General features: G+C 36.7%; 2 protein-coding genes and 1 long non-coding RNA gene across 4 annotated transcripts; all 3 read right to left on the bottom strand.

Annotated features, from left to right (window-relative positions):
* Nucleotides 1-5,644: 5,644 nt before the first annotated feature.
* LOC307133311 (ras-related and estrogen-regulated growth inhibitor-like protein) lies at nt 5,645-7,170 on the bottom strand (the record flags this gene model as incomplete). Its single annotated transcript, XM_079828304.1, has 4 exons — nt 5,645-6,355; nt 6,725-6,801; nt 6,919-6,972; nt 7,056-7,170. The coding sequence occupies 4 exons, from the start codon at nt 7,168-7,170 to the stop codon at nt 5,939-5,941; spliced, it is 663 nt and encodes a 220-aa protein (XP_079684430.1). The 3' UTR covers nt 5,645-5,938.
* Nucleotides 7,171-8,925: 1,755 nt separating this feature from the next.
* On the bottom strand, nt 8,926-20,410 carry thap7 (THAP domain containing 7). 2 transcript variants are annotated; one of them, XM_079828784.1, is made up of 6 exons: nt 20,358-20,402; nt 20,153-20,252; nt 19,482-19,561; nt 17,922-18,077; nt 17,660-17,788; nt 8,926-10,692 (listed from the first exon to the last, which is right to left on the bottom strand). In XM_079828784.1, the coding sequence occupies exons 3-6, from the start codon at nt 19,559-19,561 to the stop codon at nt 9,144-9,146; spliced, it is 1,914 nt and encodes a 637-aa protein (XP_079684910.1). In that variant the 5' UTR covers nt 20,153-20,252; nt 20,358-20,402; the 3' UTR covers nt 8,926-9,143. The 2 variants fall into 2 exon arrangements, with proteins under 2 accessions (XP_079684910.1, XP_079684909.1); XM_079828783.1 differs by lacking the exon at nt 20,153-20,252 and having other exon boundaries at nt 8,933-10,692; nt 20,358-20,410.
* On the bottom strand, nt 12,013-15,144 carry LOC307133646. Its single transcript, XR_013817462.1, has 4 exons — nt 13,474-15,144; nt 13,297-13,356; nt 12,991-13,113; nt 12,013-12,897 (listed from the first exon to the last, which is right to left on the bottom strand). It is a non-coding gene; the product is annotated as an uncharacterized lncRNA (long non-coding RNA).
* Nucleotides 20,411-22,948: the final 2,538 nt, after the last annotated feature.

Below are 22,948 nucleotides of genomic sequence, written 5' to 3'. Positions count from 1 at the left end.
GAAATTAGGGAGAGCAGCAAAAGGACAAAGAGAGAGAGAGAGAGAGAGAGAGAGAGAGAGAGAGAGAGAGACAAATTGATAGAGTTGAAGAGACATCATTATCATGCCTCCATGGTTGGAAACCTTGAGATGTTGTTATCTCATAAGGGCAAATAAGGATGCAGACATGTCCTTGATATCGGGGCTTTTCTATGGTAGAGAGAGATTTCCTTTCAACAGTTTAAAGGCCAAAACGTGAACATATGCTATGAAAGTGCACTGGCATTATATTATCAATCAATTTGTATATCTCCATTTAAACGGGTTATCGATTAAAAACAGTGTTAATGTTTTGCTGTTATTGAAAACGTTTTAGACATTTCTCTGACGTTTCTCTTTATTTTTATTTAAAAATATTTTTTATACTTAAAGGTCCCATGGCATGGCATTATTTTATAATGTTTCCTGAGGTGTACTTTTATTGTTAGTATGATTTTTACATCATAAAATGTCATAATTTAGAAATAAAAGGCATTTTTTCTATACTGCTGTTTGCCCTGTGGCTGAATGCCCTGTTTCAAGAGGCGTGTCTGCTGTGAGACTTCAGTAAAAACGCTCACTGTTGTGATTGGCTGAAATCTTTGCATTTGAAATGAGCGGAGGGGGCGTGGTTTAACGAGGTCTACGACGCACAAGCTGCTGCCAGAGAGACTGATGGACCTGAGTTCACTTCACATCAGTTCTCAGCATGTCTCAGTTCAGTGAACTGTTGTAGTTACTAGAATATACTTCAGGTTATTAGTTTATTTCTAGTCGGAGGGACTGTCACTCATGTCAGAAAGTTAGTAACTTTAGTAAATAATGGATCAGCGCTGACTCGAGATGCGAACCGTTTAGAACGATTCAGTCCGATTTGGTGAACTGGTTCGGTTCACTAAAAAGAACCGATTCAAAAGAATGATTCGTTAGCGAACCGGATATCCCGGAGACGGAGCGATTGCAAACAAAGTTATTTATAACTACTGAGTTGTGAGAGCGCTGTCTGTCAGCGCGAGTTTATTGTGTTTGTATCTGAGAGTTCTGAATAAACACGAGTCCCAGTCACGCCGAGTCCGTCTTCATCATTATTCTACCAACTTTGTAACACATGCAATGTACCATTACAGCGAGATGAACGAGTTAGTAAGTGTTGATTATAGCATTATCTTTAGATATGTTCCAATCATATGAAAAGCGTCAGTGACGCGCATTGAGTACACAGCGCAAACAAAGACACAACAGCAGTAATCGAATGTAATCCAGTTTATTGTAGGGATAGCTGGCTAGCCTAGCCGGATACCCTCACGCTTACCCCCCTTCTGCTTAATCTCGTGCCGCGTTTGGTGCCTCCGCTGTGGGCCAGATGCAGTACTGGGGGTCGGGGATGTTGAAGGCCGACCGGTCAGTGCAGCCCGAGCTTCGGCGTGTGTGAGGTTTATCTCTAAAGAGATGTGAGTCTGCCGATGTTGAGCAGAAACTCATGACTGTATGCACATTGTAGAACAGATAGACGTGACGAGGACGTACAAAAACACTGACTCACAAGATAGAAAACATGAAAACACCGTTCTGTCGGGAGAGAGAGAAGCCGCAGTCTGTGCACGAATAATAAATAATTAGCTACACATAAGAAATCACTGATCACAGATCAGAAGGAACTGAAAAAAGACTTCTGTTTTCATTCGTACATCCAAACACTGAGAAACTGCCAGCATTCACTCGTTCAGAGGCCATGCTCTCTCGAGCGCTTGCATTGGCGTGCCAGATTCTCTGGGCGGAGGAAAGGGAGGTAACCGTTCCTGTGTGGACGTCAAAACAGGAGACTTCAGGATTGGCTAGTCTGGCCTGTCATTTTCTCAAAGGCAGAGAAAGACAGCCAGAACTTGGTTTTACACCGATCAACATTTCTATCCACTTGGGGACAATATTCAGGCTAGGGGAACTCATATTAATGTTGAAATACCTCATAAAATGAAAATTTCATGCCATGGGACCTTTAAATTGGTCTTATCTATAGCTCAAAAATAACTATTAAAAAACATCATAGCCTTTTTTTCAGAGAAATATTGTTCTTGCATAAAGCACCGCAATAGTGACTGTCAATAATGTTTAGTAAGATGATATTTGCTGGATATTGTAAGTCTGTTATTAGATCTTCCACTAAATAACTGCATATGTCACCAAAGAAAATTCGTTTTACAAGAATATTGAGTAGTGAAATTTGGATTAAACATTAAGGTAATTTTTTAAAAGGAAACATGGATGAATTGTGAAGAATAAGATCTATAATGTATTCAAAGATAGGGTGGATTTTAGTTTCCTGACACATATTTTGGATCAGATATAATAGTTTAAGAATGCTGATAGGAAAAGAGCTCCCAGATGTGGACTCCCAATGTTTCTGATGCTTACAGCACTTTGTGCTTTAGGTAGGAAAATATGATTTCCTGAAAGCTCAGAGGTAACCTTTTCGAACAAAATGATGAAATGTTAAAAATGGCACTATTTCCAGACCTGCTTATCGTCTTCTGTGAAATTCTGTGAAAGCACGCCAGAAAATGATGCCCCATGGCACACTGTGAATATTCATGCGTAGGCTTGTGTGTGTAAACGTTAGCGTACACATGGTTGTAGGAGGAATTCAGGCTGGTGTGACACTGAGGCGTTCTCTGGACGGAGACACGTCTGCGTCAGTGATGTCATTACTCGCTGACGAGGGTTATTGTGGTGCGCATAGCAACAGCTTTCACAGTCTCACTCAGCTCCCCCGCAAAGCGCCCACTTGGCTGGAGGGGGGCACTGTCAGAAAGACCCAGCTGCCCCTTTCTCTTTCTAAATCTTTTTATTTTCCATTTTCTTTCTTTTCTGTACTGAAAAATAAGACAATTGATATATAGTCACACTCTCATTCACTCTTTTCTAAAGCATGGGCAAGCAAATTGCCTCCTCAAAGCCTCTGAAATGTGGAAAACCTGCATAAGCACTGTATATGCTTTAGATTTCGTTTATGAGTCAATATGTTGGCCTGGTATGTATGATACACATTTTCATTGCACTAATTTTTGGTGTCATTACCAATGTGTATTATGTGTTGATTAGTCATATTTTTGTGTAGGAACAGTAAAATCATGTACAGAAATCCGACATGCCAGCAATGGGCCCTTCATGTGATCTGATCAGCTCTGAGCTTGCTTATATGTCAATGAATGAACATGTGATGCTCAGATGTCTGGACTTGGGACACAACAGCTTTACTTCCATTATAGTGCCAGGAAGATTACCACTTTATTTACACAAGGGGAAAATGGGTTGCTTTACAAAAGTGCTCAGTTGACTCAGTGACTTAGATCAGAACACAACTAAGATTGACTGAGCCCTGTAACTTACGTTTAGGTTTAAGACTGAAGGAGTGTGAGGAAACAAAGGTAATGAGTCGTTCAATTTAGGCTTTCAGTGTAATTGAATTTTTGTTGTTTTATTTCTTTAATCCTTAATTTTATACCCTAATGTCTTGATCCTACAGGGACAAAAGGTGGTGGACATCTTTCTGCTTAATGCTGAAATTATGGTCTGGTCTTTTAAAATGAGTAGAATAAAAAAACTCAACATCATTTAATACATGAAAAAAATACAGTCCACACTGGGCCACCTATAGTAAGCGTAAATATTAGGCATGTCCCCTAATAGTCAACTAATTGTAAGTCAACTAGAAGAGGCTTAGTTGACCACAAATTTTATTAGTCGGTTAGTCGCAGAAAAAAAAAAACCTTCTGATGAAGTCATGCAGTCCGTGAGGGACAGATTTTGTTAATGATGGGTCCTTGTGGTAATTACAGTGTGTCGGGCAGGAAATCATCCATCGATCTTATATATTTTGAAACGTAAGTAATAGCAACTTTACATGGCCCATCGCTCTCACATTAACCTAGATAAATGTGCGCTAGCCTATTATTAGGCGCATATACAATTGTTTGTGCAGAGTGTGAAAGCTGAAGTATTAGCGCGCTTACATGACATGGAGGTGTTCACTTGCACCTATACTCCATAATATTTAGTCATACAGATAAGAGTAATTCTCTCTTTATTTGTGTACACATACAATAACATAAATCGTTGTGCTTTTTATATATATATATACGTAGATTCCTCATTCGACCGATCTGCGCAGGCACTAATGAGGAATCTTTGTATATATCTTTGATCGCGTCGGTATTTTGCATGTATTTTGACCTTGTTCGCTGGAAGTGATGGCGTGGGGATGGCTGAATGCAGAGCCATAGAAAAAAATGAAATACATTTTTAAATATGGATATTTTTCTTACACAAACGCATCGATTTGATTCAGAAGGCCTTTATTAACACCCCGGAGCCGCGTGGAGCACGTTATTTGACGGACAGATGCATTTTTTATGGACTTCAAAAACAGAGCAACTATTACAGCTATTATAATGCTTGGAATAGCCAGAACATATAACTCTGTTATATAATTTTATTCGTCTGAAAGAAGAATGTCATATACACCTCGGATGACTTGAGGGTGGGTAAATCATGGGCTTATTTTCATTTTTGGGTGAACGATCCCTTTAATTTAGTCTACTTGGCTGTTCTCTGTTAACAATTCATTTCTAAACACAAGGTCAGTTTTCCAGGAGTTTTGCTTGCCAACTTTGTGGATACCAGTGAATCTAGTAATGTCTGAAATATGTGTGCTGTTGCGGATTATCCAGTGAGCACCGACATTGTCCTGCACCACAATCTTGAATTAATATATTATCCATGGCCGTTTAGGGCTTCCGTAGAATAGTGACTATAGAGTCCGAGCTATTAGCCGGAAGCAACAAGGTCAAGCGCCAGTTTAAGACACAGGAAAACTGCAGATTCTAAAGGCTGCATTACTGCTATTGGGATTACATTTATGCATTTGGCAAGATGTATTGTCACAAGCTTATTTAATGGAACAGTAGATTTTGCTGAAACTATACCTAAAAAGCAACAGAGATTTCAAATATTTGACATGTTTTATTATAAAACAGTATGGCATATGGTTTTGCACTTGCAATATATACACAATCATCTGTGTTTGACAGTTAGCAACACCAATGCATTGAATAAAACTGTTAGGACTTTCAAAACACATTAAACTCAAAGTTCAACCATGTAAAAGGGGGCATCATTTTGAAATAATTCATTTTCAAATATCAATTTACATGACTAAAAGATTTTTAGCAGTTAATTTGACCATTATACAAGGACTTGGAGCAAAACTATTTAAGCAAACTTTTTCACTGAAAAATGCTACATCACAATATTCATGTATCGTGTGTTGGAGGCCACATTTTAGAACCCGTTTCATTTAATTGCATAGGGGCTAAGAAGCATTGAGCCAACAATTGCACTTATTAGCTACAGTAAATGATAGAAGTACAAATAGAGAAATGACAGTTTACAACATACAGTATATTTTATATATATATATATATATATATATATATATATATATATATATATATATATATATATATATATATATATATATATATATATATATATATATATATATATAAAAACACAGTACTATTCTTATACTTAAATTGAACATTCTTAGAACATTCAGGAATATGGGGCCTTTCACACAGGACACATTTCTCCATTCAAAAACAGAACGAAGCAATAGGGGTCCAGAGACATTTTTGTAGTTGAACTACTTTTAACTTGACACTTAAGTGATGCTCAGTGTGAGGTGGCAAAAAACAGCGACAATGGCCAAAGTAGACCAACTAAAAATAGCACAGAAAGAACACAGTGTGAATGGCCCCCAAAATTGTCAACTTGCAAAAATCTAGTTGAGCTCAATAATCAGTCTTTGTTCCAATATGGATTATCCATGATTCTTCCACCGCTTCAAAGGGGAAATGTGAAACTATTCAGTCCGCTTCCTTCCGAATACGGCCGACATGCTCCTCACAATACCTTTGAAGCCTGCGGTGCCTTTCTTGAGTGCCCTCGCCTCTCGTATGAGCTCAAACAGTTCGTGAAACACCATCAGCACTCCGTGGTACGTCTCCGCAGCAGAGACCTCAAAAAACCCACAGTCAGCCGAGAGCGCCAGCAGCCGGCCCTCCTCACTTGACACAGTACGTCGGTGCTGGAGGTCTCTCTTATTCCCCACAATTATGATCTGAGCGGTGCTGCCCAGTTTTTGCTTGGCTTGTCGTATGCACTGCACTTGTTGCCGCACCACATTGAAGCTGGCGCAATCACAGATGCTGTAAACAAGGATGTAGCCGTCCGCCCACTGCAGCTGTCTGTCGGTAATGTATCCTGACTCCTCTCCATTCTGAAACAAGATATTTATCTATTACTTCTATTAACTTGTGTACTCAAATTGCTGCTGAAACCCGTTTCTGCTTTATCAACAACTATTGTAGAGGTAGGCTACCACTAGTTTCTTAGTTGCTCGCAACTGTCCCCAAAAGTTACTATTAATTAGTCATTTTGTAGGATTTTTTTTAGAAGCTAGTTCACATATATAGCCTATCCCAGCTGCTGGTAGCAATTTGTTTATTAAAAAAAAAAAAAAAAAAAAACACACTACCAAACAGATAGTAGATGTTTAAGGAATAAATGTTAATATGGCTTGCCATACTAATGCCATGCAAAACACTTTAAAGCATTCTTTTATTGGAATTTGCAAAAAGATGCTTACCTGGGGGCAAAGCGAGTCCCATATGTTGAAACAAATATCACGCCCGTCGATCTTGTCAGTATGGCTGTATATTGATTCTGTGGAGAGAGAGAGAGCGAGAGAGAGAGAAAAAACGTTAAGCAAAACGAAGGCTATTTTAATGTTAATAACCATGGGGATCAAGACAAGCAAGTGATAATCAGTAATCCGTTTACCTATATCTCCATATTCTCCAATGAACCGCCTCGTTAGAAAGCGCACGGTGAGTGCTGTCAAGAATAAAAAAAAAGGTTGTTAGAGCTGTAATTCAGACTGTAAATTAAGAAACATGCAAGGTTTGCAAGGAACTTACCAGACTTTCCAACGTTCTCAGCTCCAAGTAACAAAATGTTGGCCTCAAGTTTCTGATGGCTGCCTTCCATGGTTTTGCTGCTGTGGCGAATGCGTGATTTCACTTGAACAACCATTGGTGGGTAGTACAGGCTGTTGGTAGAATCTCACGGTGTGCAGGTGTTGAATATACAGAAGCGCACTAGAGAGCGTGTTTAAATAGGCTCAACATGCCTGGGCGGAGCTTCTACAAGACTGACCAATCAGAGCGAAGAGCGTCTGTTGTTTTGAGCTATAATTTATTGGAATACATTTTCTCTACGCAGGAAAACATTCTTTTTAGAAGTTTAGAATTTAAGATAAATAAACAGCAAAATATACTTTTTTTTTTTTAATTGTGAAGTGTATGAAATTTTGATGAAGGGGGCGGCAAGTTTTTTATTTTTATTTTAATTTTAAATGACATTTTTTTTAAATGTCAAAAATGTGTACATTTATTCGCGAATAACACATTTTATTATTATTATTATTATTATCATCAGTGTTCATCATGTCAGTAACGTTACTGGGGCTCTTGTCAAGGCATGACACCAATCCAGCGAAGGGCTATGAATTGCAAATGCTTCTAATGTTGTCTTTAGCAACTAATTACGACTACATTAAATTAGCAATACAACACAGACATATAGCCCTTCTTAATCTGCCATGGCAAACGCTTTTTCATGACAATACGCAATTCTCTAGCTTGCATTGAGGAGGCTAAATGACCATTTTCTTTACACAACATTGTTCAGATCATGCTCTAACTGCTGTAGGCATACTACGAATGCTGTCATCGTTTATCTGCAAACTCACAATGTCCATGTGAACATACGACTGATAATTATTAAAGAGCGACGCCAAGTGGCAGCATGAGACAATATCTACTTCAAAAGAAGGACGTTGGATACAGAACGAATGAATGAATGAATGCATTATCCAAAACATTTTCAAGGTAGGCCAATACATCAACATAGAACATAATTTTTCCTAGCCTACTGTGCTCAGACAAATTGGGAAAATGAAACGTGTCATCCCCATAGACCGTAAAAAATAGGTATTTCCACTTAAGGAATGGAATCTCTTTCTCAGAGAAAGAGAAAGTCACGCGGCTCCCCCTGGTGGTCACATTAACAAATGACGGATAATCAAGCACATTTTATAATTAGCTGCCACGGAACAAATGGATACATCTAAAAAAGCACACTAAATCTAAATTAGTCTAAAATACGTGGTAGGTAAATACTGCAAAAGAGTTTTTGAGATTTAATTAGAGGAAATTCACATTATGGTAATAGGGGCCGTTATGGTAATATTGCCCATTGTTACATTTAAATCGACCTTACGGTCACTTGTCATATGTGCAATATGTGCTTCCAGTGATGTGTTTTATCTACTCTATTCAGTAACTGCGGAAGGACACTGTAGAATCCTGAAGAAAACAGAATCAGTAAACTAAATTAAAAAAGGCCTATCATGGTATCATCAGATTGTTTGGACTGCGGTAACTGTTTGACTGACATTTTATGCAGTGCCATGCATTGTTACTGGTGTGATAATATAATGTTTAAGCCTAAACTTTAAAGCTGGGTGTTGATATGTTGACCTGGTTGATCCCTGAGTGGTTTGAAAACTGCATGAGTAAAACCAGCACTCCTCTTTTTTGTGAATTAAAGAACAAAATTTGGTAGGCTATATCCTTTAAGCACTCACCTGAAAACCAAAGGTGAACATATTCTTGGTGAACAACGATGGTGAACCTTGGTGAACAAAGTCTTTTAAGTCTAACTGTAATTCAGGAACAAATGATTCATCTGTAATAATGAATCCAATTACTAAACATTACCCAGCATACATTTTAGTAACCAATGAGTTTTATTGAATCATGGCTTTCCAATTAAAATAGCAATGTATTACATTTATTTTAACCAATATTCTGCCAAAATATGAAAATGGTGCTGTCTTTCATATATTTTAGCCAATGTCAACTGAAGAGTCTGTGCATGTTCTGCAAGTGGAGAGTAAAACCGTTAAGATAGTAATATAAAAGAGGTGTATCATGTTGAGCAGTTCAGTCAATAAACTCGCTGCTAAGCTGAAGCTGAAACCCCTCTAAATGTTCCTTCAGTCTCTCTCTGACATCTCCCGCCACTGCTGTGGGCCTCAGCTCCGACTGGTGTGTGAGCTGACCGTTTTCCCACCCCGTAGATGTCAGTATCATGGAATCACACTTCACGGTCAGTCCATCCCTTTCTTCAGTGGCCTTGGACTGAAATCTATCCAATATTGTCTGAGGCTGCACAGTCTCAATCACAGTCTCAACGTCGACTCTGTTCCTTTCCCCTGTTTCGGCAGCAACTGGCATCAGAAGGACATGATCATCATTCTTTTCCTGTACCCAGAAGAACTGCTGTCCCCCTCCCTGCTCGATTTCCATTTCGCTCTTTTCTTTTGTGGCGAGGTCAGGGAGAAGAAGTTGTTGATGTGGCTGAAGCACTTGGATTTGCTGCAGCTGGAATGGCGCAGAAGTTTCCTGCATTGTTGCCGAGTATTGAATAGGTCCAGGCGCAGTGTGCATGTCAGTCTGTGGATGCAGTAGAGCGAGTTGCTGGATTGCTTCTGCGGTATTGTGGAACTCAAGAGATGCTTCCTCCCCTGTGTTCAACTGGTGCGGTTGCAATTCCATGGTGACCACCTGCATTGTGTCCTCATTCTCCATGCTCTCACAGTAATATAAGTAGTAGCTTTGTTGCTCCACAGGTGCCACATCGGTCCTAGAGTTCTCTGGCTTTTGTTCTTTGAGCACCTTGGCTTTCCTTTTGACCTCCTGGATTCTCTTAGGTTTATGTCTTGCCTGGGAACCTTGACACTCATCAGGTCCTACAGTTGACTCTTTGCACCCACTTCTTTTGTTTCCTTCATTGTCCCTTCCGCAATAAAAACAGCACCCTTCTTCTTCTTCTGCTGTGACTTTTCCCCTTGTCTGTCCCTGTCCGTTCCATCCCTCAGCGAGAAGATCTATTTCATCAGTTGCACCTTCATTTGCACTCTCCTCCAATCCCTCAAGATTGCAACCTCTCTCCATCTTCGTCCCTTGTCCCTTTTGAGCAGCCCAGCTTGAAAACCTACCTCCCCGAGCCTCCTTTCCTTTCACCCCATCTCGCGTGCGAGACAGGGTACTCCTAAGTCGGTTCTCTCTGAGGCGCAGCAGAGCATGGCGTAGACGGTTCTCCCGTCGTCGGGCGGCACTCAGAAGACGCAGTGCTTTTTCCAAGCTGTCGATGGCTTTGTCGTAACGTTTTCGCCACACTAGAGGGCACAGCTGAGCGTAGTTGTGCTCTTTCGGCAAGTAAAAGCCAGGAGGCGGGGGGAGACGCCTCATGTAGCAGGATGGAGAAGGTGGACGTGGAGAAGGTTGAGGAGAAGAGGGGTCAGGTGGTTGGTCATCTAATAGTGTCTCTTCAGAGGTTTGAGGAGCCTCAGATGAAGGCTGAGGAGGAGGCTGACCATGCTTATCCTCCCCTTCGTCTTTTTCACACTCATTATCTTCTACTTTTTGCACCACAGTCCCATTGTTGAAGATCTCATGGCTTTCTGATCCTTCATTGTCATTCTTGACACTGAAAAAAATTAGGTACAGCTTTATATGTAATTTGATAATTACTTTAATAGTCTTTGAAATATGGGTAAAGTGTACTGCCGATTGTACTGACAAGCATTTATGGTAAACTTAAATATACTTTAAAGGCACAAAATGTAATTTTTGCCGTTAGAGGCTGCTCATTAAAGGCATACAAAGGCGTTGCGTGATGACGCCTTGATTTCGCTGAATCATGGGAGTTGTTGTCTTCACCTCTATAGCTGGTGGAAAATAATCAGATGGGACTTGGGCAGAAATCATATCATGGATGAGCTACTGTAGTATGAAGGAGGGTGGGGCTGAAAGACGTTGTAACGGAACGAGGCCGCTGGAGCTAATGAGAGACAAGCATGAGACACAGCTCGAGAGCAGGAGCTTTTATGCAGCAGACTACCGTATGTGGGGTAACACAGCGCTGTTTTATCATATTAGATACATTTAAGTGTGTTGAAAGTTGTGTTATAATGCTACTCTGTGCGTTCGCTCGGCGGCTACTATGAGACACTTGTTGCACACTGCAGTAAGCTAGATCGATGAAATCAGGTGAAAAATTTTGAACAGGAGGGAGATGTCCAATTCTTTTTATTTTCTTTAAATATCTTTTTTTTCATTTAGTACTGCCCTTTGCAACGGAAGATACTTATATGTTTCCCGGAAGACAAATTAAGTACAATTTACCTTGGTCTTCAAATTCAAAAAGTTTTCACCCCAAACTCGTAATGCGTCGTGTTTCACTGCATGAAAAAAGGTGTATCCGGACCAGGATACTCCTGTATACACTGCTGAAATTCGGAAGAATCCAGGAGTATACTGGCCGGATAGGTCAAATTCCATGGATCCGTATATGTCCGTATTCATCCGAAATGGTACCAAATCGGATGTATGTTGTGGCCGTATACTCCCATGCTACAGCCATTTGTTGCCATGGCAAATAATCCCATCAAGTTTTTCCCAGGAGACATTTTCACACCTCTAAACAGCTTTGCCTTCCATCCCCTATTGGTCCTTCATCTCAAACTGGATTGGTTGTTTTTTTTAAAACCACTCCCAAAACCCAGACTGCTATTGGAGGACAGGACGCATTGAAAACCCAGTCAAGTGACTTTATTGGTTACTTCTAAGGCTAAGGGTGGGCTAGGTTTTGTAGCATAGGGACTTGATTGGTTATAGGCCAGCTATGCAGATTTTGCTAATTAATATATAATATATATATATATATATATATATATATATATATATATATATATATATAAAATAATCCCCTCTCCCTCCCAAAAGAAAAATACACACAAAACAATTTGAGAAAGTCTGAAATATTTATTAAAAAGGTATAAAAAAAAAAAAAAAACATTCTTAACAGCATTATAAACGAACATTAAAACAATGGTGAAACAAAAACAAGTGAACTAAATGTATTTAAAAGGGATGAAAATGTAAAGGAACAAATGTAAAAATATAAACAGTCCAAAGAACATAAATATACATTAAAATGAATTGGTAAAGAAACAAAAAGGGGAAAAAAAATGAACAAAATGCATTTAAAAGACAGATGTAAAGGAATAAAATACACAGTGAACATAAAAAGGAGAAGAATAAATATACAAATTAAACAATATAAAATGAGAACAATAAATGTATAAGACAAAAAAAAGTGTATATAAAATACACATAAATATTCCAAGTAAACAATATAACCAAATAAAAAGAACAAAGAGCATTATAAACATACATTAAAATGAATGGGGGAAAAGATAAGTGAACAAAATGTTTCTAAAGGAAGGCGACGTAAGAGGAACAACAATACAAAACGTGGAGATCAAAAGCAACATGGACATCTAAAAAGGAACAAACATACAAAGTATACAACCTAAAACGAGACAAAGAAATCTATAAATTAAAAAGTGTATATAAAATATATGTAAATGTTCTATATATGGGAACCAATAAAAGTATAAGTATATAAACATAGGAATAAAGAAAATATAAAATGGAACAATTGAATATTAAAATTATAATTATAAAATAATTGTGACCAACTCTAACACAATGTTGTTTGAGCTAGCCAAACCATCCACACTGGCCATCCATCAACAACAGCATCATCTTCATCTTCATCAGGTCTATAGTTGCGGTCTTCCACAGGTTCTGTGTTGGTTTGTGCAACCCTGGACCTGGTCTCCAGCAACTGCAAAACATGACAGTAAATTAACCACTAAAACTCAGAGAGGAGTACAGTAACATTCTGGAGGGAAAAAGCTTAACCGGTTTCTTAACTTACCCGTCTCTTTCTCTGACGGTTCTGTGTGATGTTCTTCATAGTGTTTCTTTTCTGGGCCTTTTCAGACTGAGCCAAAGAATACTTCCTCAGCAAAGTCTCACAAAATAAAATACATCTTGCGACCTGCCAAATAATACATTAATAATATATAGTTAATGCCAATAAAAGTAAGTAAAACAATTCAATTAAAATGTATTTGTATAGCGCTTTTCACAATACATATTGTTTCAAAGCAACTTCACAGAAAATGCATGCGTCTACATTACAGAAAAAAACAGAGAACATTAAAATAATTTTTAAGATTACCTTTTACACATTCAGGGTCAACATCTGTAAAAGTTCTTCAGGATCATGGATCCAAAACTTCTGGATCATGAGGGGGGAAGAAGAAACATGCACACACACAAATAAATATTAATTTGTTTGATAAAACATTAATATTAATTATCAACTTACGGACAAGGACTTGCAAAACATACTCACCAGGCCCATACAAAAACTTTACAGTAGATCCAAAATCCTGGTTTGCCTATAATTCTTCAGAGTCCAAGTATGGTGGATTCCTGTCCTCTCTGCTGAATGAGTACATGATCTCAGATTATTCATTCCAAAGCTCTGTTACATTTTATGACAAGCTTGATCTTAAAACTAGCTGACAGTAGGGATGGGCATTATGACCATATAATTATACATACATGAGAAATTTTATTTTACAATAACGATATCACAATATATTTATTTTGATGGATATTTTATTAAAATGCTACAGAATAATACTGCTTTAAAAGTCTTCACTGTATGATATTCAATTAATTAATATCACATGATTCTTAAAGAAGCAGAAGGTCTTCTCTATTCTTTTGTTTTATTAAAATTAGGACAAAGCTGCAGCCCCTTTAAGAACGGATGCACAGAATGACACACATCCGGGTTTCCCCACGTTAACTTGAACTGTTTGACTTTACTTAAGACATAACTGACTGTTTAAATCAAGTGAATACCTCACATGACAAGGTTTCTGAGATAATTGTGTGCATTTTACAGAAAGATAATTGATTTCGGGATCGCATGCTGTCTGAGAGAGGCTTATTTTAAAACACATGCATGTCCCGTTCATTATTCTACATTCATGCATGTTTCCTTGTCAAAATGTCAAAAAGTTTTAGTACAGTCAGTGCTGCGTTATATACGCTATATTCCCATTCCGCAATATAAAAAGGTAATGTTAACGTTTACAGCAAAATCGCTAACAATAGTCAGTATCATCAGATCGCCATAACACCCAGCCCTATCTTAACAATATTACAACAAAACACAGAAACAGAATATGTAAGTTAATCACGATTAGCATATGACTTTAATGCACTAACGTTATATCTTGATGAGCAGTAGAAACAATATAAAGGGATTTACGTTACCTTCTGCCGTCTGCTGTCCGCCATTGGAAACTTAGTCTGTTCGTATTCATGTTTTTTCGTTCTCAGTCGACATCCCACAAGCAAAATTCGTCCAAAATAAGATTTTAACAGGTTTAAATGGTCCATGCAATGCCATTAATAGACCGACGTGAAGATTAGAAGCCGCGATCGCGTCGCGTCCCCGCGAGCCACGAGCAACTCCAACGACAACGGCAACGGGTGTATAATTCAAACTGAAGGCGCGCACTGTCATTGGCCAGATTTCTGGATGACGTTCAGATTGACCAATCACGCTCAAAAGAACACGGAAAGACAGCAAATAGCCTTGCAAATATAGAAAAAAACTTGTTTTAAACAACAGTTAGAAAATGTGTATATTTATTTTTATTTGCTGTTATATTTAATTAATTGGTCAAATGGTGTTTTGTGGTGTGGGCAGAGGCCTGGAAGTTTCAACGTGGAGAGCAGTGCAGATTTGTACTCTTTAAAAACAATTATTGTTTGATATTTAGTTTGCTATATATTTTGTTATATTTGTATCCAGAATTGAATGTAAAAATACACCTTCACTGTAAAACAGAAAATTAAAGTAAAATATCTTAATTTAAATAAGGAAAAATCTGTAAACTAATAGTGTTTTCTCTAAAACGTTTAATGTAAATTTCTGTGAAGTTTTTTAACTTTATTTGACTTAAGATATTTGACTTTAATTTTACGGTTTTTGTTTTGCAGCTGTAGCTGCTGTTTTTTTAGGTTTTTATTTTTACAGTGTAAATATAAAACTAATAAGATTTACTTTAAAATGACAAAGAATAATGTTAAATTGTTAGTATGGACATAAACATAAACCTTTAATATAATGAGCTAAATATTGTATTACAGTTGTTAATTTACAGATATTGTTTGTAAGTTTGCATGAATTTGTTATTTATGAAAACAGAAAAATAATACAGTGATGTTCCTGTATAAAAAATGAGAATTACTGTAGTTTGTCATTAATGATATAATCCTTAAAATAACAGTCAAGTTGTTTATTTAGATATTGTTTGTAATTTTACATCGTTTTAAACATAATTCAAAATTAAAAATGAAATTTTTTTGTTGTTGTAAAATTAGGATTATTTTTATTGGTTGCACCTACATTTATTGTGAGTGGTGGATTTCAAACCTCAAAACACCCCTCTTTTGCAGCGTGTTAAAGTTAAGAATCTTGGAGTGACACTTTTTGTGAACAGTTGCAGAGCTGAAAGATCTGCTTGTGTTTCTGTGTTTCTCGAGCAAGTGAATCCCTGCTCTTTTTTATTCCATATTTTTATTTTGAGCATATCAGTTTTTGGTGTTTTTAAAACAAACTTTTTCATTTTCCACATTTCATCTCCTCTTTATTTAATTCTATTATTGCCTACAATTTGTAAAACTTTGCAAAAATTGTTTGGGGATAGTCTAAAATGTTTGGTTAATTATCCTTTGTTAATTCCATTACATTTCTTTGTTTATTTCATTACATATTCAGATTTTTTTGTGAACGTATATGTTCAGACAGGGTTTTTATTTTGTACTGTTTTTTATAAAAAATATTTGATTAAGAGACTCTTTTCATGCAGGGGTTTTAAGGCCCTGACACACCATTCTGATGGTTTGGCCCAGACCCAGGCAACGTGAACCAACCCCACAGTCGGCTTTAGCCATTGCTAGTTCAGTTTAGTGTTTCAGGGCCTTAAGAATTCTTTTTTCTGTGTAAAAAGCTTGTTTGCTGTAGCCTACAGTAGACCAGAGATAATTCTCAATCCTGAATTCCTCCCCTGCCCCCCCTCTCTCTGAGAACAGCCAGCACAAGTGTCAGTCATTAACATATGAAAGGTCTTCTTCACACCTAACAGTCTTCAATCCTAGCACACCCAGCAGTGTTTCAGCTGTATATGTCCGTGAAATTTCACGGATTCCTGTATACGTCCGCATACGTGAGGTTTCCGGGTTTTTCTGGAAATATACTGTTCCGTGTTACTCTGATCCGCTTTTTCCCACATACATCCGGTAAACATCAAATTACACAGGAGTATACCATGCCCGGATAGTGCCGGATTTCAGTGTTTTCATGCAGTGTTTCCTTCTGGTGCCTCAGTGAATGTTTGAACGTTTTTTAATAGTTGTGTTTGAGTCCCTCAATCGTCCTCAGTGTGAAAAGATGGATCTCAAAATCATATAGTTACTGCTGGAGCGGGTTAAAATATGCAAAAGAAAAATTTGAATAATTTGCAGGACCTGAAGGATTTTTCTTTTTTTTTGCTCAGGACAAACAAGGGACAAAACAAAACAAAAAAACAGCCGTGGATCATCCAGGGAACGAGACACAGTATTAGGAATCAATGGTTCATAAACTTTTGAACAGGGTCATTTTAATAAATTCAGCAATTTTTTTGTCATGTGGACTAAATGTAAAAATTTTTTTAAGTAAAATATCTTATTCAGGACAGTACTAAATAAAAATTACATGCATTTTGTATGACCTCTCTTATTTTGATAAAATTATTCACATTTTCTCAGATTCTGCAAGCGGTTCACATACTTTTTCTTGCAACTGTATTATTTACTATTATAAATAAATAAATATATATATATATATATATATATATATATATATATATATATATATATATATATATATATATATATATATATATATATATATATATATCCCATTTGTAATTACACATTTGTAATGTTGTATATATTATGTATGTTCTCCGTTGCATATTATATCCCATTTGTAATTACACATTTGTAATGTGGTATATATTATGTATGTTGCATATTGTATTTATTTGTAATTAAACATTTGTAATGAAGTTGCAATTTAGTACATTTAATATCGAATAACACACTAAAGTTAAAATCAAGTACCTATATTTTAGTATGTTAGTCAACATATTAAAATAAGTTTACCTCTTTAAAGCATTACAAACGATTATTAAAACAATGACTTAAAATGTACTTAAAAGTAAAACTTTTAATTTGACATTATCACAAAATGTACTTTTGTGTGTGTTAAGAAACTGTAATCCCTTCTTATGTACACAAAGTGGCCCTTTATTTAATTAATATTACATAAGTACCGTTTAAAAATATATATACTTTTAAGATTTGAAGTACACTACAAGTGCACATTCAATACAATTAAGTGCAATTATTTTTTTCACATGAGAAAGCACAATAGAAAGAGGTGATTTTTTTTGCATCTTTAGGTAAAATACCTGATACGTTTTTCCACTTTTCGAGGTCTGCCTCTCCGTTTTGTTGCACATTTCCCAGCAGTGCCTCTTTCATGAGGCTGAATTTCAAATACAGTGGGAATCGCATCATCCTTCAGTCTGCGATAGCCACTAAAAAAAAGGTATTAACATTATTTATGTATTTGTACCTTCTTATACATTGTATTTTAACAGCAGAATTAAATCTAAACTTTTTTTCGGTCATTGCTTCTATGAAAAGTTAAGAGTCTAATAAGCAGCAGACCTGACTCCAGAGAGTTCAAAGCTATCAGGGGTGAAGTGTTTAGAACAGAAATAGATGAATCCACTCTGGGGGTCCCACTGGCCTTTTCCCTTAGGCCCTTTGCGATGAGAGTTGATAATCCAAGTTGTGCGGCGAGGGTTTCCCTTCTTTGGCAATCTGGATAATGTATTAACAAGTTAAGATCATTTAATTTACTTCCTTGAGCAACTACTGCTGAGACATATTATATCCTTTTACACTAATTTTCAACACACAAATAAAAATATTGACAATAAATTGAGACCAATGCAAATTATTATTAAAGGATTAGTTCACTTTCAAATAAACTTTTGCTTATAATTTACTCACCCCCTTGTCATCAAAGATATCCATGTCTTTCTGTCTTCAGTCGAAAAGAAATGAAGATTTTTGATGAAAAGATTTCAGGATATTTCTCCATATAATGGAAGTCAATAGACCCCAAACGGTTCAAGGTCCAAATGAGAGGTTCAGTACAGCTTCAAAAGGGCTTTAAACCACATCAAACGGTACCAGACGATCAATAAGGGTCTTATCTAGCGAAACGATCAGTCTTTTTTTTTTTTAAATAAATAAAGTTTAAGTTTTATAAGCACAAATGCTCGCCTTGCTCTGTTCAGTGATGCACGCTCCTGACGTCACGTAAAACGCAATTACGTTGAAAAGGTCACGCTAGACGCAGGCGGAAGTACCGAGTCAGTGTTTACAAATGAGCAGAAGGAGGACCGTATCCACATATTCAAATGTCTTTGCGCCTGCGTCTAGCGTGACCTTTTCAACGTAATTGCATTTTACGTGACGTCACGAGCGCGCATCACTAAACAGAGCAAGGCGAGCATTTCGTGCTTATAAAACTTAAACTTTATTTATTTAAAAAAAAAAAAGACCAATCGTTTCGCTAGATAAGACCCTTATTGATCGTCTGGTACCGTTTGATGTGGTTTAAAGCCCTTTTGAAGATGTACTGAACCTCTCATTTGGACCTTGAACCGTTTGGGGTCTATTGACTTCCATTATATGGAGAAATATCCTGAAATCTTTTCTTCAAAAATCTTAATTTCTTTTCGACTAAAGACAGAAAGACATGGATATCTTGGATGACAAGGGGGTGAGTAAATTATAAGCAAAAGTTTATTTGAAAGTGAACTAATCCTTTAACAATCTCCTGTAGTTCAGTGAATTGATCACTAGGAGGCAGATATTAATCATTAGTTTCTATTGAGCTGACCAAAATGTTGCATATTTTGATTCAGAGGACAAGGCAGTCTTCAAAAATAATAGACTGTAAATCACATATACATTTCTATTGTAATTGTCATTTTTAAAATTATCTTTTTAATGCTTAATCAAAAGTAAACCACCTGTGTCAGTGTAAATATAAAAAGATTACAAGCAGTGGTTATACTGGTTCACAAACTGTTGGTCACAGGTCTGTTCTGATAGGGTCATGGGCAGCAGAAAGGACAATGTCTGAATGCAAATATTAAAATTTTAACCCTGTTTCAACATGGCCACTACTGATTTGGAAACATTTATAAGCACCTGTGAAAAGTGATTCCAGACTTCCGAACGTCTTTTGTGTCTCGTGACTTGCAACCTACAGCAGAGCAGTGTCTGGGCATCTAGGGAAAAAAAACTAATTTTAAATCAGATCTGTAAAAGATTTTTTTTAAATAATAATAAAAAAGAACACCACATGTGCACTACAAGGGTGACTACCTTTTATTAACCCCCGCCCATCATTATATCATATATCATATCTAACTTTTCAAATGTTACTATTAGCTGTCAATAAGATGCAGTTAAATGGAAATTTTAAAAATAAAATTAATGGATAAAAATAATAAGAATATAATAAGTTAATTATCAGAATATAAGTTAAAAATAATATAAATAATAAATGTATGAACATAATTATAATAATAAAGATAACACCAATAATAATACATGATTAAGAAAAAACCAAATAAATTAAAATATAAATTAAATTATGCATGTATATTAATCACAGCGAGTCATTTGATTATTTCTTTTAGATTTTCAGAATTAACACATTTTACTGTTTTGATTTTCTCAAAACCAGTCCTTTGCTGACATTTCAAATGGTGGTAAAAGGCCCTATATCGTAAACTTTTTCTGTTGTAGCAGTTTTTCAAGCAGCCGTCTATCGGCGACCGATCGCCCGTATCGATGTTGACTTGATGTCAGCTCACGTATGTGATGTGTTTGAGGCTGCAGTGTCGTCTTTAGGTAACTACTTAGCAGGCTGCTAAAACAGTCGATACTTAAGGCGGCAGCTGACATGTTGCTCATCTGAAAACAATATAAACCCAGACTACTGAATAAAAATGCTGTCTGCTTTTCTGGCAAAGAATATTCTCAGCAATTTCTGTCTTTAAGAACATCCTTTAAACTCACCACAAAGGCCTGCGACCTCACGAAGATGGCCGTCTCCTTCTTCCTAGGCGCTGTAGATTAGACCCGCCTTACTGCAGCAGCCAATCATAGCTATGTATTGCTGTGACGTTGCAATAGGACGTAACTTTGCCCTTTTTTAAGGAACAACGAAGATACTGATATCATTGTTTTATAACATCACAGTCACTAAACAAATCAGTATATGTGATTTGCTTAACGGCATGCTCATTTGGAATTGTTTTTAAATGTTCTTTAGGAACTACAGAAATAGGCTAAACAATTCCCTGCAGAACTTCAGTCATAATTTTGAAACAAACGCCATTTGAGTTTATTCTGATTTTATTACATTTAAAATATAAAATAGTAATAAAGATGGCAACTTTTGTTTGTTCCAAACTTTTAACAAAATTCTGTTAGTATTCCTTTTGGATTTTTTAGACAAAACTTCTTAGAAACATTTAAGGCCATTTGGATTGTAAGGCCACAATGATGAACAGGCCAGACTCTTAACCTGTAGTCTTACCCCACCTAATCTTTAACATGTTTGATTGCTGGCCATGGCATTGTAACTATTGCAATCAAACTCGGTGATGGTGAAACTTTTCATAACAGTCTCTAATGAATATGTGCAAAGTGTGTGGCTATTGATTCTCACAAATATTGACTTGTTTGCATTTCTTACTTTCTTAGTAGGCAATAAAGAACATAGCCCCCCCCCCCCCCCGCCTTCCCCCGCCTTCCCCCGCCTTTCTCACAGTTGTGTGCATGATAAAGAGAGGTTGCTAAATGCACTTCAGCTCAGTTGATGTGTGAAATGCTAAAACTCAGAAACATAAAAACCACAGACTTAAATATGCCTTATTGGAAATGCTCAGGAAATCCTGTAGTTTTAATAAATGAGCACAAGCAATGATATTAATAGCATAGTAGTTGGGGTTTTCTTGCTTTGTTGATGAATAAGAGATGTGATGGATGAAGGTAAAGTTTTGTGATTTATGGAGCACATCTTGGGTCAGAGTATACTTTAAAAGAGTAGTCCTATATACACTAACTGATGAGACCTAAAGTTCATTACAGCATCCTTTATTAATTAAATGTTTATTAATCTCATAATTGCTGTGATTATTGCTAAGGAAGACCATAAAGCACATGCAGAAGATTATGTGCTTGAATGTAAGGCAAAGTCCTTCCACATAACTATCCTTGATTGATTTAAATATATATTTTGCAAATGGCTGAAGATTATAAATAAGTATATGAACTTGTATTCTAGTTCAGCTGACTAAGATATCTGTAGAAAGCTATCTGTTAGTATTCCATTTCCATCTCAATAATAGTTAGCAAAAGACATAAACAAGCTGGAAGTTGTCATCTTTGCATGTTACAACTTTTTTTAGCCATCACCTGAGAAGTGTCATATGAGTGATCACTACAGTATATCAGAACTCTTTGCAACTGACAAACAGTAAGATCATTTCTATTACATTTTAAAAGTCTAAAAAATATAACCAAAAAGAACACAAAAACACAGATCTGTCTTTAAGAATGCTATTTTAATGCAAAACACAGAAAATAAAACAGAAAAACAATGGAAAAAGAACTAAGCAAATTATACTGTATTTGGGCTATTTTTCATGCATAAAGGATGGATTCAAGATGCAGGACACAGCATAAATAGCTTTCCAGAAGTACTCTTGAAGTTTAACTTATTTGAGGAATTTTGACCTGAATCAAGTCTGGCCATGTCTTTAATCAGAACCCCATTTCTTGAGCTGAAAATGTCAGCCAGAGGGGCAGCCATTGGAGAAGGTTTGTATTCATTACACTGTGGGCCATTTAGACTGGGTGCACATTTCACTTAGGTAAAAAAGAAGGTGCCGTAAAAAGAGAAGGTGCCATATTTAAAAACACAAGCCTCACTCACAACTCCACTTCTAAGATCAAAAGAGCATGTACCAAGGAGATCACTGTTCCAGTAGCTGTCTGCATCATATACTTTAAAAGTCAGTTTATTGGCCATTCTGATCTTATTAGCACCAAATTCAAATGTTTCTGGCCAACGTAGATTGTCATTATCATCAATAGTCTCAGTGCGCTTCCTTTGTGTGCCATATGCAACTGTTACAGCACCATCTGTTTGAGTACTTACATCTCCATACAGACTTTTGGCTCTGAGGTTGTAGACTTTTAGGGAGGCAAGTCCTATTTCAGCTGGACAACAATTAGACTTTATCATTTGACTGCCTTCACAAACAGAAGAACATCGATCTCTTGCACTGCTCTTCCTGTCAATCTTGCAAGGCTCGTCAATCTTGCAAGGCTCAGAGTCATGCACAATGTCATGGAGGCTCTTCTAAGACCTAAGCCAGTTCTTAAGAGAATTTGGGTGTGATGAACCAGAAAAAAGCAGATGTTCTACAACAATTAAAAAGCATTGAACAGGAGGAAGATGTCCAATTTTTTTTAATTTTCTTTAAAAATCTGTTTGAGTCCCTCAATCGTCCTCAGTGTGAAAAGATGGATCTCAAAATCATATAGTCACTGCTGGAGAGGGTTAAAATTTGCAAAATAATAATTTTAATAATTTGCAG

The sequence above is a fragment of the Gobio gobio genome, assembly GCF_949357685.1.
Source record: "Gobio gobio genome assembly, chromosome: 11".
Taxonomy (NCBI): Eukaryota; Metazoa; Chordata; class Actinopteri; order Cypriniformes; family Gobionidae; genus Gobio; species Gobio gobio.
Note: the sequence above shows the minus strand (reverse complement) of the source record. Positions and strands in the feature narration are given on the sequence as shown.

Bases quoted from the DNA above. Each gene is read 5' to 3' on its own strand.
- thap7 (XM_079828783.1), bottom strand. From the start codon at position 19,561: ATGCCCAGACACTGCTCTGCTGTAGGTTGCAAGTCACGAGACACAAAA. The intron at 18,078-19,481 runs GTGCTTATAAAT...TACATTATCCAG, and splicing joins TCTGGAATCACTTTTCACAG to ATTGCCAAAGAAGGGAAACC. The intron at 17,789-17,921 runs GTCTGCTGCTTA...CCTTTTTTTTAG, and splicing joins TTTGAACTCTCTGGAGTCAG to TGGCTATCGCAGACTGAAGG.